Here is a 17,387-nt window from a genome sequence, read left to right on the forward strand (position 1 = left end):
TTATCCTTTTCTCTCTTGAGCATGACATGATTTTTCAGTGTTAGATATTTGGAATGTCTTAGAAAACAAAATTCCAAGTCTAGCCTTTATCAATGACAAATTGAAGTCCAAGCTTAGTGGAAGATTTTTTTCTGTGGTAACTTGAACACATTAGAAAATCAAAATCTCTTCTCAAGGGAATAGTTCACCCATTTATAGTAGATGTTTCATGCTTTAAGTGGTTGTATTTTAGAATGATGAAACTGGGGAAATCTTTTCTCTCAAAGCCTAACTATTTAGGTTGGTATCAATCTGCTTTGCCATTCCACCATATGCACTTTATTGGTTATTAACTGAAAGAAAACATTTATTATATTTGTTGGTCATGGTTGAAAAATGTCTTTCCCTACAGTGTTTTATGGCTCTTAGGATTTGACACAGGGAGATCACCTACCTGGTACATTCAGTTAAAATAAAAACATGTTTTGAGATTACATTTGAAGTCATTAATTTTATTTGCAATGAATGGACTGTTTTGTTCTGCCACCAAGTTGAAAGAGATACTGGCAGTCATGACTCATAGGAAAGTCTGAGTGTAAGTCCAATGATCTCTGCAGTCCCAAAAGAGAATAGAGCAGATGAGTTAAGGCAACTTGGTAAATAAGTTGATAACTGTGCTCCTATGTCTTGTCTGTCCTTGGGTTTCCTGCAAAAATAAATATTTCTGTTGAGAAGGTGTTACTTGGTGAAATTCTCAAAACAGAGAAGCAAATGCTGCCTTTGGTAGGGAAATGCCACTGGAACAAGTCTAGGAAAGCAGATTTGCAAGTGACTGCCTGATGACAGTGTGGCAGCAGAGTTGCTCAGCCCTAACTGCATTTATCTGTACCAGGGGGCTAAAGTCATGTTATCTCTTGGTCAGACAGACCTTTCCCTCCCCAATCTGCTTTGCCTTGGCAGAATTGAAGGCAGGTGAGGAACAAGTACCTAAAGAGGTGAAGCATCTGCAGGGTGCTGACAGGCTGTGCCACCTTCCTGCCACAAGGCATCCAGCACCAGATCTTGGAAAAACTTCCACTGAGATGGAAAGTGAACGAGTACAGCACTGTCAGAGTTTCTGGGACATGTATATATATAATGAAAAACATCCCTGTATGTTTTCTTTTTGTAGCTGGACAAAAGAGAGTTATTTCCTTAGATTTACAGTTAATTGGAACATGTATGCTCAAGTTGTTGCTTTAAAATTTATAGGCAAAGGTTCATTGTTCTTACCTGAGAAGGAAACATCTTTCATCAGTTCTTAGGGTGATTTGAATGTTGTTTATTATTCTTGGAGTGGGCTAAATTCACAGTTTTGGTATTCAGGAGCAGCATTGAATGAGCCTGGTAAGAGTTTTCCGTTTGCAGTGTTTGCATTACTTTGTACTGCCTGAGGCTTGCTCTGTGGCAAAGAACACAATTCCTCTCATCATGGCCACAAGTTTTTACCTTTGACTCCTGGTACCCTGAGTTTAAAATGTCTGAAGCAACCATTAAACAGCAGCAACAGGAAAAACCTTTAGGTAGGAGCTCCTTAAGGTTCAGTTAATGTATTGTGCTGATGACTGGATGATGTCACTGCTCAGGTACCTCTGGACTGGATATTACCTAGGGTCAGAGTTTGAACCTGATCCCTGTTTAAAGTGCCTGCTCTTCATCCATTTGAAGCAATCAGTGGCAATTACTCACATCAGAGGCAGCCAAATGGAAATGAAAAACTTGTCTCTACTTCTTCTTTCATGGCAGTTTCCTGACAGCATGCTCTGGAAGCCATATGATTCCAGCATAATTGTAATATAAGTATCTTCTCTGTTGGGAAGGAATTGTTCAGAAAATAAGCTAGGTGAGGGCATTGTGATAATACCAATGTTGATTTTGTCTGTAATATTTCAATAACATCCCTTTTCAATTGTGTTAGAGCAATTGAGGTAATGTGAAAATTGTGGTGAAGGCATTTTTTTACCCACAGTTTGTCATTTTACTGGAGTTGAAAGAGGTATGTGTACAAATACAGATGATACTTTTCTTTATAACATTCAGCTGTTACTCTATGCAGTGATCACAACGAACGTGTTAGGATTACCCTTCCTCTCTTTACCAGTTGTAATATTTTAATGCTGACTTTAGACAAATTCATGTTAGTGATTGTTAATAATTTTGGTCTTTGTGTGTGGACAACCATAGTGTTTGTGAAGCATCTGATTAACATAATGTTTAATAATTTTCATAATCTTTTTTAAAGGCTTCTTGAGTTGCTGCTTAAAACTCTGCAGTAAATTGTGTTTTATAGCTTTATTTGTCAGTGAAACAGTGCAATGCCATTAGCAGACTTTTCTAAAAGAGTCCTGCTTCCAGTGGAGCTACATCATGCAATAATATAAAGATGCTTATAAAGCTTTGGCTGATTGGTTTCAAAAGCAATAAAGCTGTATTTCCTTCTCTCTTTTTCTATTTATCTAAGTAGTATCTGAAAAGCCTCTGAGATATTTGATAGCCATCCTTTTTGCATCTGTGGGAAGTAATATATTCCCATATACACAGGAAAGTATTAATCTAAACTTTGGGTCTAGGAGATAAGAGTTCTCATCAGCCTTTAGAACAGGAAGCTTTGGGCCACTGCCACAAATGATACCCTAAGTAGATTTAAAGTTGCTGTTGTAGAGATGATTAAACAGAAAGGGGGAAATACAAAACCATGGCACTTTAAAGCAGAGCTTGTCTACAGGGCTGCTACTGTTGGAGCTGCATCTTTGGTTCCATGTGACAGGCACAAGATCAGTTTGGTTTAGGCAATATAGTTTTTACTATATTTACAATACAGTTGTGCTTTTCTAAGATAATGATAAAGAAATCCTTGATTTTTGTGGGACAGAATTGCACTATCATGGTTCATCAGATAGGGAGATCTGCACAAACATGATCAGAGAATCAGTCCTCTGTTTTCTTCATGTGATATTTTTGTAAGCAATGGAAGTGGGATTAGTGTTGTGTTGTGGGATGGGTTTCTTTAAAGGTGGTCATTGCTCTTTCTGTGCTTGTTTAGTGACAAGCTAAATTTTTTATAATCTTGACCATCTAACAGCCCAGATATAATAATTGTACTGAAAACTCTGCCAGACTGGTTGTTTACAAAGCGTTCTTTTGCCTTGAAAAATGCTGCTTTGAATGATTTTAATTGTGCATATTTGATCCCACAAAAATGAGCGAGTGAAGGTTTGTGTTAAATCCTCCTCAGCCTTTTCCTTGGACACAACTGGTGCTGGGGGGACCCTTGCAGACCCCAGGCTCAGGCTGCTGCATGGAACACTGCACAGTGAGGGAGGACATTGCTGTTCAAAGCTTCCATAGCTTTGCTGCCTTGTGCATGAACTCGTTCTGCTGTGTTGGCTGTTCGGTTCCCTTCTAAGAACTTCACTTATAACATCTTTCAAGTCACTCATTAAGATGCAGACTTCAGTGTATACTTGTCATTTAAGACATGATGGCTTGGATGCCTGTCAGATATCTGGCGTCCTTCGTGAATATGTAGCAAGGCAGGCTGACAAGTCAGCTTTGGCAATGCTACAAGGCTTTTTTTTGTAATGTTACTATGGTGAGAAGGACCTTTGTCGTGGTATTTCCATGCCCTTATTCCTGAAGCCTTGGGGCTGCCACACTGAAGCCTTTTAGGTCAGGGGGGAAGGACTCGGGTAACCTCAGCATCAGTGGATTCGTTTCCATGGCTCTCTTGATTAATTTTGTTACACAGCCTCATTGGGTTTAGCAGTCTGCAGCCACAGTTCCACCATAGTCCTGTACTTGCAGAGATTAAAAAAGCTAAGATACTGCATGTTGGTTTGAATTCCAAAGCTGCCCTCCTGCCTTGAGAGGACTAGAGTAGCTTTTTTCAGTCAGCACAGTGTGTCAGAGCACAAAGTGACTGTCCCCACAGGGCACCAGTGTGTACCAGTTGTAGCAGGGTGTGGGACTGCGTTGGTTTTGATAGTCAAGATAGCAGCTTCCTGGAGGTGATGTTTTGTTTGACCCGTGTTTACTGTGCCTAATTCACTGTATTCTTTTCCCACACCGTACCTGTGTATTTATTAAGATTTCCCCCCCTCCCACAAAGGCAGTTGTGTGGAGCTGGGGAGTTTTGTGTGTCCTCAGACCTGGCTGTCACAGCACAGTGTGGTGTGGGCAGAGGACCACTGGTGAATATTTTCCACTGCAGTGCAAAGCTGTGTTAATAATGCTGAAGGGGGCTCTTAGTGGTCCCCTGGGCTGCATTTTGATTAACCACTTGACTACTACTTGAATTCTCCTAACACTGCATTGATTTCAGTAGCGCTAATGGAACACAGCAGCACGGCTTGTGTGAGGATGGACTAGAGGTAGAAAAGTTAATTTTCTTTAAATCATACCAACACAAGTCTCTAAAATGTTGGTAGAAAGCATTTTGTGCTCTGCATTTAAAATCTTGAAACCTTTAGCTCATTTGGTTGAATATGTTGTTAGTGCTTTCAGCTCACACTGCAAATTCTCTCTTTAAAGAAATCTTACCAGCTGGAGATTAAAAATGTGAATTGAATTGAGAATGTGTTAATTAGTTGGAGAAGGGAAAGAAGACCTTACACAAACTAAACCAGCCTTAACTACAGACTGTGTCTAACCACAGATACCAGATTTCAGGACTGAAATAAAAACAAAAGAACAGTTTCAGGAATTAAAGTAAGAATAGTACTTATATTTAATGATCAAAACCAGAAGGAGAACAGAGATAAAATTGGTGAATAGATTTGATCGGATGTGATTACTCTGACCTTATAATACTAGAGAGGTTCTGAATTTTATGAAATCTGCTGATGGGAACACTTTTGACTTGAGCTATTATCTGTGCTGTATATCATCAAAAAATACTTTAATATGCACTAGTCTAAAAACCAGAGTTTAAGCCTCAAGGTTCCAAAGTACATCATTTTTAGTGTCGTGTTAAATTCTTAATACATTTCTATTCTCAGAAGAAGACCAGGCTGGTCCTTAGCAGAGTAGATAGGCTGCTGGTGTCAGCTTGCATTTTCAGCTGTATTGCAGCCTTTCCATTTGCTTTAACCAATATTGCTATTTTAAAACTCTTATGACAAACAGAGCACCTATCAAACAGCACTCACTGCTGAGTGACTAATTATAACTCTTATTCAGAGTACTGTCTTAGTGGAATATTTCTAGACTTCCTAACTGTCTGATGGAGGAAAATTGAAGCAGAATTTTTTTAGCCTATTACAAAGCACATTATTTGAAGAATGTGCAACATAGAAAAGGGAGGAAATATGCATGTAGCACTTACTATTGCTTATTTTTACTGTTTTATTAAAGAGCAACCTGAAAGCAAACAAAAATCAATTCCCTACCACAGGCTGTGCTTTTAGCCACATCGTTCTCAACGTGGGTGTTGTAAACCTTCACTATTACAAATAAAACCTGTGGAATTGAAATGCAGGAGGCAGTGAAGAGCTGCATCTGTGGGCTGGTATTCAGCAGGTGCAGTGCTCACAGCAAGCAACAGGAGAGAAGCTTCTTTTCCAGGGCAGGGTTGGTGATTTAGCTCAGATGTGCCACGTGGTGCATGCTGACGTGCCAGACTTTGCACTGAAACAACTGAGGATTGTTCACAAGTTCAGGTTCACCTGCTGTGCTCCAGCGACGTCTGGTGCAAAGCTGTAGATCATTTGTGAAGGGAACATATGGTTCCTTTCTAAACATGAGGATGGAGTTTGGTAGTTATATTTTAAATATCCCAGGACCTCACAAAGAGTGTTTAAAGAGGTCTTTTAAAGTCTGCACTTGGTGGGTGTTTTATCAATATTTTTCTTTTTCTTTTTTTCCAGGATGACCTGTACCAACTGCATGCTTTTTGTTTTATAATGTGCTGTGTTCATGTTTTTAGTGTGTTAACACATTGACTTTTAATGTAACATCATATGAGATAAATGTTTAATAATTATGTATTTTCATAACAGCAGTCAAGAGGAGATAAGCTATGCATGAATTCAAAAACACTTAGGTGTGTGCAGAACATAAATTAATATAATGGCTCACATAAAGTTTAGGAGAAAAAAGTGTGTTTATTAACTGCTGTTGTTTTGTGCTAACTTGACAGCTGTATTTCTAACTTTTTCTGGCTGTAAGTTCTAAGTTTTGGCTGGGAAAAGATTTCAGAGCTTGCATTTTAAATTACATAAATCCTAATTAAGGGTAAAAATTCTTGTGGTTTCTCAAATACTATTTTTCAAAAAAAGTAACTTTAATGTCTGGCTTGGTTTTCCCCTTCAGGAAAGAACTATCCAACATGAATTTGCTAACAGCATAATACATCTACCCAGACTTTTTAACAAGAATCCTCATGAGATATTAGGGTTTGGGGTTGATGGAAACCTCATAAGTCTTGACTTGTATGTTAATGCTTTGGAAGATCCTGATGTGTAGATGTGGCATCCCCAAGGTTCCACTTCTTCATCTCCCTTGTCTTTATGATCACACTCAGCAGTGTGAATTGCTGGTGTCTGGTTGAGCTTGGTCTCAGCTGCTCGTGGGAAACACAAGATTTGTTCACATCTGGATTCCTGTGTAAGGAGAGCCAGCTATGAGGTGCTACCAGCAAGCTCAAGCACACCTCCATGCTGAGTTCAAATGAGCAGCAGGAGGAGCAGAAATCAGAACCTTCATACAGGGTCTGATCATTAAGGAAAAAATTGGGAAGCATGATTCTCAACGTAGAACTCCCACTGCCAGTGGCCAAGACGAAAGGGTACAACCAGAGCAAGAACTGCCAGGATTATTCACTGGGGAATTCAGAGCTCTGCACTGAATTCTCAGGCTTGTGTGTGGAAACCAGCAGTGACTTGCCCATTTCTGCAGGCAGTTGTTGCTTTGGACAGCAGTGCTTAATGTAGATGTGTTTCCAGTCTGACTGCATCAGCTGGCTTCCTGTTCATGGGCACTGAGGAAAGACTGCTTCTCCAGGGAATACTCAGATGGAACACAATTATATTTCTCTGTTCTTTCTCCTGTTCTTTCACATTCATTTCCTCTTGTATGCACATATTGCTACATTTTTCCTGCTCTGGATAGCAGTTTTATGGAAATTGTTTCAGGGGACTATTTAAGTTTTATAGAATTGCCTTCACTGTGCTATTACCTGATCAATAGCTGAGAATGAAGCTAGTGAAAGCTGATGGAGGTGTTTGGGATATAGATCCATGGTAAGGCTGAATGGGAAGCTGGTGATTGTGTGAAGCATCTCCTCTGTCTGTGGACTATGGTGGAGAAAAAACATGAATATCTTTGAGGAAGGTGAATCCTAAGAGTGTTTACTGTTGCTGGCAAGAAGGAGGAAAGATGTCAGACACTCTTGGTAATAGTCCCAGACACGTTAATATTTCAACATAGTTGGAGGTGATAAAGGTGGGCATTAGTGTTCCACGTTCCCTGTACAGACAGATTAGCCTGGAGAGATCCCTGCTCTGTTTGTGTGTAACCCATCCCTGTGGAAGAGCAATAGTGGGACTGCTCTGAAAAAGCCTTAGCACAGGAGGCCACAGGGCAGACCAGAAGGCTGAGAAAATCTGCATCTTGTGCTGAGAAAAATGTCTGTCTCTTCATTTTTGCTTCTTGGGATGGGCAGGAGCAGGGAGGGCTGGCAGGGTTTGTGCTTGGGAAGTTTCTGTGTGCTTCTGCCACGGCTGATGGGAGCGCTGGAAGTGTGAGGCTGGGCAGGGTGTGAATGTTGGAAGAGGGGTTTTATTCTTGCAGGTAAAACCTTGTGAGTAATGAACAGCAGCAAAGATCTTTGCCTCTCAACAAAAACACACTGGGATGCAGAAAATGTGTTCGCACATGACAGAAGCAAAAATGTAAAGTGCAGTTGTGTATTTACCAAAAATCAGGCTGCTGTCTGGATTTTGGGCCTTTTTCCTCCATCTTTTCTTCCTTTAACAAGCCATGAAATCCCCATTAAAATGAAATATGGTATAAGTGATGGACTTGGCACTGTGTGCTGTAAAATAAGGAATTATAGCTAATGCTTATGTATTACCCTGTACTTAATAGGACTTAAGTAGAAGAGAGGATTTGCTTGACTAACCTTCTGAAGGGAAAAGACATCATATGATAGCATAATTAACTTGAGATAGAAGACATTTTTTTATTTTAAATGACAAAATTCATGGCTCATTCTTGTTGGCAAGCTATACCCAGACATTCAGCATTTTCCATCCTAAATTTAGTATGGTGCTGAAAGTTAAACTTTTTCTAGGGTTATGCTGCAGCTATGATGTACCAGAGATTTCAGAGGTCTTTTTTTCTTTTAGGAAGATCTTGAAATTGACATGCCTTATGTAAAAATGATATTTTGCATTCAGACTTAGGAGCAGATAAAAAAAAAATGTCCATAAACCCTTTTAGACCATAAAGGTCTTCTAATGGAAATTTACTGATTTTTGAAAATGACCATATAGTAACCATGCCTCTTTATTACTGTTAGATCTCAGGTACTGATTCTGGTGTGATGCAAGTGGAAGGTCTGATTCCTGAACTGCAGTGAAGCAAATAGTCCTATTATTATGTAGCTCTACTGCCTGAATTGAGAATTTACTTCAAATTGCTGCTATCTGTGTGCATGCTCTGTATGTTCTTATTCAGAGCAGAAATCAGAGCCTGTCAGTGGTCTGGTCTGCAAGAGCCCCACAAGGATGAGAAGATAGGCAGAATATTTTGAAAGTGCTTATTGATTTGAAATTACAGAGTCATTGTACAAACCACTTTGCTTCAGTGCAATTGTCACTGGCAATACAGCTCAGTTTGTCAAATCTCTCCTGCTGCACAGGCTGACAAAGGCGTGGGGACTTCCTGCCATGACTCTTCTTTCCCCCATCAAGTTCATTTTGCAATGCTTGGCTCACATTTCAAGTTTTATCTTTAAAAGAAGCTATTTGCAAAAAAATGGAGAATAGATAGATCAGGTCGTGGGTTTTGCATATAAGGATATAATGCGACATTTTAACTTTTACCCACAGATTTTTGTTGCTATTCTATTCTAATACTGCAACTTTTTTTTGTATTTTCTTCTGGGCTCTCTAATTAGCATATTCTGGATGAAATTGTGCACAGTTACTGCCACACTGTAAAGTGCTCCCAGGTTGATGGCTGGCTGACTTTAATGATCTTGATTCTTGCCTGTAGAAAAAGCCAGAAATGATGCAGGTATAATTTAGATAGCTGTGGGATGAACTACCTAAATTGAAAACCTCCTCCACTGCCTTTGGCAAGAATCTCTCCACCATGGTAATAATTTTTCTTGCCTTAAAGGCCTGCATTAGAGGGTTCTTCTAAGAAAGTCCCTTGGAGCTGAAGGAGTAATGTCCTTTAAAACTACTGCTTTTTCTTTGGCTCATGGGCTAGAAATCCTGCTCTTTATTACAGTCTTTAATGCTTTGCAATAATCTAGAATTAAAAAAATATTAAAATGGGCAAAAAAGAAGAAAAAAATACCTTGGGAGACAATAGGAAATATTTCTTGTGAGATGTGATGAAGTGCTACTCAGTTGTTAAATTAGATCATATTGCAACATTTATTAATTGGGTCATATGTCTGGTGCCAAGTTTCGGATGGTGAGTATTTGATAAAGTGATAGCAGAGCTTGAAAAACTAGTTTTGTGTTCAAGAGCTATATATATCCTATAAATGTTTGACAAATGAAAACAAATTGTTGCAATTTAGTAGTTTCCAGCACACTTTGATTAGGAAATTATTTTCTTCTTGTTATTTTCAGTATGGATTACTTAATTTTTGAGTCTTTATACATCAATTTTTGTAATTCAGCACTTTCACTTCAAGTCAGAGTTGAAATCTGTGCAACCATTTTCTCATGTGGTCAAAAAGGAGCACACTGAGTTTTAATGTTGTAACAAATATTACCCAGTAGGACCCTTCAGTCAGTCTGGGCTGTGGATTCATGAAAATAAAAGGCAGGATTAATCTGGCTATCTGTCAGAACTGTGAAATGAAGCTCAGTTATGGTCTGTGTTTCTTTTTAGATCTCATAAATGGAGCCCAGGAACAGTGTGAATTGCCTCCTATGGATGGTTTTCCTCACTGTGAAGGGAAAATAAAGGTAAGTGAACTGGTTTTAATCTTATGTGCATTCCATTAAAAATGGAACATATGTTGCAAGAGGTCTCTACTCAGAGGTGTTAAACAAGAACAACTGAGTCAAAAAATAGGATATTTAGGACTGTGTGTCACTGCAGCATTGCTCACCTCAAGCCTTTAATACTACTGCTGCAGAGAAATAAAGTGGCATCCTCTTAAATCAGGAAAAAATTGCCATATTAAAATGCTATGTTATTTACTGAATGCCTCCTTGTTATTCAAAAATTTCTCCTTTTGGAAAAGCCCTGTTTTTCTCCCCATGATGAGTAATTTGCTTAAGATGATGCAGTGCCTAAGTGTACAACCAGAATTCTGGGATTCACAGTGCATTCTACATAAGTCCTGTATTTTACTAATAATGCACTTGGAAAGGCTAAATATTACAACCCATCAGACTTAAGCTGGAAAGAAAAGAAGAAAAAGGCAACAAAAATAAAGAAACACACTCCAACAAACTTCCAGAGATTGAGGTTTTTAAGGGATTTTTTTCCCCAAGATATGTTTCAATACTGATTTATTACTGTGAATGCCCCATCCCTAAAAGTTCAAGGCCAGGTTGGAAGGGGCTCAGAGCCACTTGGTCTAATGGAAGCTGCCCCTGCCCATGGCAGGTTTATTGGAATGAGATGATCTTTAAGCTGTCTTCCCACCTGTGATTCTATGATTAGTGGTGGACCATAGTAAAATTTCTGCTTGCTTAAATACCCAAGTATTTGTAAAATTAAAACTCTTTACATTTTGAATCTCTGATCTGTGTTTTGATCTCTTTTGGCAAACAGGCTGCATAGTAACTATGTAATAAATTATTTGAATATTGAAATATGAACTGAAGTCAATTATTTGCTTCTGCAGAAATGGCAGATTTCAGTTTTGGTAACTGAAATGTTATGTGAAATTCTAGCGGGAGCATATCGTGGTGGGGAACACACAATGCATTCAACTCCAGCCAGAGCCAAATGTCTGGATCCCAGTTTTATTCTCCTGATATTTGTCTCTGCTTGCCTGGCTGCCAGTTTGTATGAGCTGTGCTCACATCTGCTGTGCTGTTGCTTCCCCAGTATTTCTGAATGCAGGCATACAGTGCTGCTAATCATTAATAAAATTCCTGATTTGTAATTTGTGATATCTATAGCCACTTTGTCACTTCCTCCATTACTCCTGGGTGTAAAACAGAGCTGTTTTGTTGTACTTTACCCTAATGAACTTTTGTGTCTTTTGTTCTTTGCAGTGGATGAAGGATATGTGGCGGTCGGATCCCTGTTATGCGAGCTATGGTGTAGATGGGTCCACGTGCTCCTTTTTTATTTACCTCAGTGAGGTCAGTAATCTTCTCATCTGCAGAATTGGAACATCATATTGCCTTCATAGCTTTAGTAGCTGTGCTTTTCTCAAAAAAATCATCATTTTGTTCAGAATAATTGGGTAAAGAGGAAAAAGTTATTAAAACTGAATTATTAAGTGTGTTGCTATTATTCATGAACTCTGCAGGGGTTTCTAGCCTGAAGAATTCTAATGTTCGTAACTGCAGTGATGTGAGTAGCAGCTCTCCAGGGAGGCCATGTTGGGTATCCTGTTAAACCTGCATGTGAAGCTCAGTCAGAGATCTTTGCCTTTAAACACTTTTTCTGTTGCTTTTAAGGCAGCTGCTGACGTACTAATAGAGAGCATTTGGAATGAAAAATTTAGAAAATGGTGCTTGATGGGCCATTGTCCTGAGCAGCATGGCCACTTCCTGCTCAGAGACTGTTTGCGAATTGTGGAATCACAACAAAAGAACCTGAATCACAAAAAAAGAACCTGAATGTCACGTTTTTGAGTGAAGTTGCAGCTATATTGGCTAAAACCTTTGGTACCTGTCACAGCCTAAGGTGTTTTGTACACAGCTGAGTAAGGTACTTGTCCTAGTGAGGTTTTATTTCTATTTCCTGGGTAACACTTCTTTCCCAAGAATGAATTTTGTCAGTTAATTATCATGAGTTCTATTACTGGCTTGGAGTGTGCATGCACCAGAAATAGTCAGGTGTATTTGATCACTCAGCCTCTTATAAGTGAAATTTTGATAACTTATGGCAACTAGAAGGAGTAGATAAGTTGATAACTTATGGCAACTAGAACTCTTTAGAAGGAGTATTGATATCCAGTGGCTCCCTGCTTGCAAAGAACTGAAAGAGCCAATGTGGCTGCAGGATTGCAACCAATAATAACTTTGTAGCTTCTGTAGGATTGGTAAGATTAGGCTGGGATCTTAAATTATATATCTGAGATTAAAACAGTAAGTCTGTTATAATAAATGACTCAGTTGTAATCAAAGCAGTTTCTATTGATTTACTCAGTTGACTATCACTGAACTTCTGGGGGTGTTGCTTGAAGCAGCAATAGTTAAATGCATATCCAAAACATTTATCTGAAGGCATAACAAAGGCTGGGTTGAATCACAGTTTTGACTCATTCCATTTCTAGCACCAAGTGTTGATTTATTTATTTATGGGCTGTGAAGCTGTAGAAGGAAAAGATAAAGTACAACTATATTATTTATTTTGTTATTTATCATAGAGGCTAGAGATATGGTTCCATAATCATCTGAATTTAATCTAAGGTTTCTACTAGAAGGTTTTGTTTTAGCATCAGAAGAGCTATGTTTGGTCATTAGTATTCTGTCAACCAGCAGGTGCTTCATGGTTTTAATGCAGATATATCTTTAAAATGATGATGTATCTCAGCTGAAGCCAAGACTCCAATATTATTCAATGACATTTACTATTTTGCATTTCTGTTAAATCCCAATTTTTTACATTGCAATCATCAGTCTTGAAAAGTCAGTTGATGGCATTAGCTCTTTGATAATTGATCTTTCATGGCCAAATGTGAGCAGACTTTCAGAGGCCAAATGGTTTTTTTTCAAGGGTCTTGGGATTTGAATTTTTTATTTAAGCAGCAATATTTAATTTGTTCAACTTTTCATTTCATGAAGGAATAAAAGTGCAATTAGCCCATGTGCATATTTGTTAACTTCAGAAAGAGGTATTGTCCTTTTTTTTTTCTTTTAGAGTGTTTTCTTATGACAGAATGTAAAACTAATATTGGGTGAGTGTGTTATTAACCTTTAGTTTAAATTTGGCATTCTTAATCCTATGATTAATTTCATGATTAATGTCCAGCAGCAGAGGTTGAAAGCTTAAATGTTTACGAATGCAAGCATGAAATGAAATTCTAATAACACTACAATGATGTGGATTTATGAGGTGTGTTGGCTGCTAGGGATAACTTGGAAATGCTGTTGCAAGAGTAATTTGTCAATGTGGACAGTGATGAAGAGTTGACAGTTTATAGCATGGTTGCACAGCTGAATGATAAATGTGCCTACAGAGCTCTCAAGTCAGAACTACTGATTTAAAATATTAAAATGCATTAGGGTAATGGAAAGAATATTACTGTTAAGATTTTTCTTTTTTACTTCAAGGTTAGACTGTTGGAGTGAGATGGTTGTGTATGTGCATGTTTCAAAAGGCAATATATGCATCACATTATGTACAACCTCAGTTTGGAAAAACAATGTGCATGAAATCATGCATATATCTACTTCTACTCTTCAAATCACCTCTACAATCTAGTGTGACAAGTGTCTTTCATACTCCTATGTGGTTTACTTTTTTTATTCTGAAGCAGTTCAGTTAGGGTGTTACATTATGCTCATCCAGTACTCTTTGTTATGTGATTTTAAACTTGTAAACAAAGGAGCCCATAATGTTTCATTTTGGTGTGCAATATGGATCAGAACCACAGAGACCCAAAGTAATTTGTCCACAGTTTATGTAAAGGTTTAGAAACAAAAGTCATAAACCCCAGCCTTTGGGTATCCGCCATGTGCTCTGTTATGTTTTCCTCCTGTGTCTGCAAAACAGAAACAATGCTGACAAAATCCAGGCTGCCCCAGGTGTCCCCTCCTGAAGAACCTGCTCAAGGGCAGGTACCAGCAGTTCTGCCTTGCTTTGGGTGGCAAAAACCCCTGCAGGAGCTCAGGAACAGCTCTTCTGCACTGCTCTGTGTCTTGGCTGCTTGAGAACGGGAGGCAAGCATGGCAGCCCAAGGAAAGCAAGAACCAACCCAGCATGTCCAGGCTTCTGCCTTTTATTTAAAGCTGTCCCCTGTGCAAATTTGCAGGTGAAACTGAGAGAATTTTTGCATTTCTTTCTCACTGTTTTGCTTCAGGCACTGGATCTTCCCTGGAGTGTGACATGCAGCTGTGTGGTCACAGACCCATGGAATGGCTTGGGGTGGAAGGGGCTTTAAAGCCCATGGTTGTTCACATCCCTGCCATGGGCAGGGACACCTTCCACTGTCCCAGGTTGCTCCATGTCCCGTCCAACCTGGCCTTGGACACTTCCAGGGATGGGGCAGCCACAGCTGCTCTGGGTGACCTGTGCCTCCCCACCCTCTGGTCCTCAGAACACAAATTGTGCTGGAATCTTTGATGAGTGGATGAAGTACAAATGGCCTGAATTGCAAAACCAGGCTTACATCCTCTTGAATACAGAGCCAGACAGGGATTAGAAATAGCCAACATTAAACAGCAAGTTAAACTTGCTCCCTTTTAACTGTGATGCCCATAGAGAAGAGTTACTTACTTTTAAACTTAGCTCTTAGTTATGAAAAAGGCAGTTGTTTAACACTGTAATGGCATTGGCACAGTTATCATTTTCAGAGATGGCATTGCCTCTGGGCAGAAATGTGAAAAAATTAATTTCTAGGCAGTACAAAAATATATTTCACTGCAAAATGTCAGTTTGCAGCTGAAGAATGAAGCTTTTAAAAATATCTTCTAGAAAATGAGTTTTTCACACTATTTCCAAGCTTTTAAAAAGTGGGAAAAGTGGAGGGGACTTATAGATTTTTTTTTTCCTTTATTTACATCCATGTTTCTCTGAGAGGACTGCTTTCCACACAGGAGTGGGGCTGGTGGTCAGCTGATAGCTGTGGTGCAAGTTGCCCTCTGCCATTACACTGGTGCTTACTGCTAGAGCTGGGCAGATCTCTCTAAAATCCCAGGCTTTGGATCTCCAGCCCATCTTTCAGGTTCATGTGTAATTTTTGTTATCCATCTTGGATTCCAGCACTTCAAAGACTTAAAACTGGTTTGAATTCCAGTCTATGAGACTCCTGTAGCTTTTGCATGTCTGCTAATACACTGCTGGAGTGAATTTTTGTTTTCAGTCCTTCAGACTTGATGGAAACACAAGGCACAGTTTGGTAGTCGGGGTATTTTTCTTCATACTCTTACTTCTACTTTCAGGTCTAAAACATAAGCCAACGGTGATTTTGAACATGGTTTTGTTTCCAGGGTGCAAGCTGTAGTCTGAGGCACAATTTAGTGAAAATTCCTGGGTATCATAATTATAGAGATTCCTTTAATCCTTGTGGTTTTTCTACTTTACTGCAATTTGCTCACGTCCATGGGGAAATCCCCTTTCCACCATTTCTGCTGCTAATCCTGGACATTGAGCCAATGATTTGCATTTCTTCAGTGTAATGTAACATCAAACCAGCTTCTTTCAACTCTATGCAAATACTCAGAAATTTCACAAAACCAGTGTTGTTGTCTGAAATGTAAATCACCAGAAGTTCAGAGTTATTTAGATATCTTACATCTGTACCTCAGAAACTGAAATGCTAATGATGGTCAGCACTTTGTCCCTGAATTTGTTGGTGGATTGCCCTGATTTTGGGTGATTTGGGCTGTTATTTTTTTCTTCTTCTGTCACCTTAAACTGGGATTAGTCTTTCAGTGACTTGTTGGAAAAGACATAAATGCCAGTGTATGAGAGGAGTCAAATACAGTGCACGTTGCTGAAGGCAGACAAGAGGCTGTTTGCTGATTGATGTGTGAAATGTTGTGTTGCCTTGTCACCAGGGCTGTGGGTACCTAACACCCAGCATTTGAGACTGCTTTTGGAAACAGCCACATCCAAAGCTGCCTGTACCCTACTCTATTTCATTATCCAGACAGGCACTCACCTTGCACATCACAGATTCTGCAACCCCTTCCAAGGGATTCTGTCACTGAGGAAATGCTGAACAAAAAATAGTTCAACAAGTCACCTTCCCAACTGGAGCAGTGCTTTCACATCAAATTCTCAATGGGATTTGTGGCATTACAAGTTCATTAGCTGTCTTCATACTGAATGATAAATTTAAAGATGCACTTTCTTTCACCACATATTGCCATGGATTATTTTGTTTGTGTATTCTTCTCTCCTGGACTCAAGAGCAGCTCGGTACCATGGATAGAAGTACACTGAGCAGTGTGTTCACCTGGTGTGTAAAGAAAGTTGTTTTAGCTTCCCTGTGGATGGGCTGCACCTGCCCTTTGGCAGAATCCAAAATGAAGATTATCCCAAGGGCTCAGAGCATGCCCTTCAGCTCCAGCTTTATTCAACTCCCACTGTTGCTTTTTGAAAGCATAAAGGTCTTGCTGAAATTTTGAATGTGGAGAGCTGCTGGCAGAGTATACTTTGATTCAATTTGGAAGATGCTCATACTACTCCAGTGCTGCAGATGTTTGTTAGGTTCTTAAAACCTTGCTTGAAGTACTTGCTCTGTAATAGAGTTGAGTGCTGCAATCTTGCCTTGCATTCAGTTTCAGTGTCTGAGGAAGAGTCACTGGAACAGACACCTGCAAAGCTTCTGTAAAGCAAGTACTCTTCAAATTTATTAGGTTTGCTTGGGTTTTTTTTCATCCTAAACCTAGCCATTTACACCCCAGAGCAGTTCAGAACAGCAGCTTTTCTCTAGCATCTGGAATCATGTAGCACTTAAATTTTGAACTTTTAAACTGCTGTGCAACTTCACCTTAAGGAGCTGGCTACTTACACTCCAGGCAGTGCTGTGACTAATGTGATTCCAAACCAAGCAGGGAACACTTGGCTTCTCAGGTAGACACAGCTTCCTGAGCAAGATCAAAGACTATCTAATGCCCTTGATTTGCATTTAATTCAGTACCAGGAACAGGAGGCTCTGCTGGTCTTATTCAAAAATATGACAGTACAAAGATAAATATAGTGTGTTCTGAATAATAGCTTACATTTATATCACTCATCCAAAAAATGGTCTGTCTTCAAATCTGCAGTTGCTGCTTCCCAACAGTCATCTTTAACTGCTAATCTGTCTGGTATCACATCCTTCCTAT

At 39.3% G+C, this 17,387-nt stretch overlaps 1 protein-coding gene across 1 annotated transcript in view; it reads left to right on the forward strand.

Moving 5' to 3' along the window:
• The window catches only part of MGAT5 (alpha-1,6-mannosylglycoprotein 6-beta-N-acetylglucosaminyltransferase), a 111,957-nt gene that overhangs the window by 46,609 nt on the left and 47,961 nt on the right, over window positions 1-17,387 (forward strand). The window contains exons 5-6 of the mRNA XM_058810010.1: window positions 10,090-10,166; window positions 11,433-11,522. Coding sequence (XP_058665993.1) covers window positions 10,090-10,166; window positions 11,433-11,522 — 167 coding nt within the window. The remainder of the gene's footprint in view (window positions 1-10,089; window positions 10,167-11,432; window positions 11,523-17,387) is intronic.

The sequence above is a fragment of the Ammospiza caudacuta genome, chromosome 8 (genome assembly GCF_027887145.1).
Source record: "Ammospiza caudacuta isolate bAmmCau1 chromosome 8, bAmmCau1.pri, whole genome shotgun sequence".
NCBI classification, from domain to species: Eukaryota; Metazoa; Chordata; class Aves; order Passeriformes; family Passerellidae; genus Ammospiza; species Ammospiza caudacuta.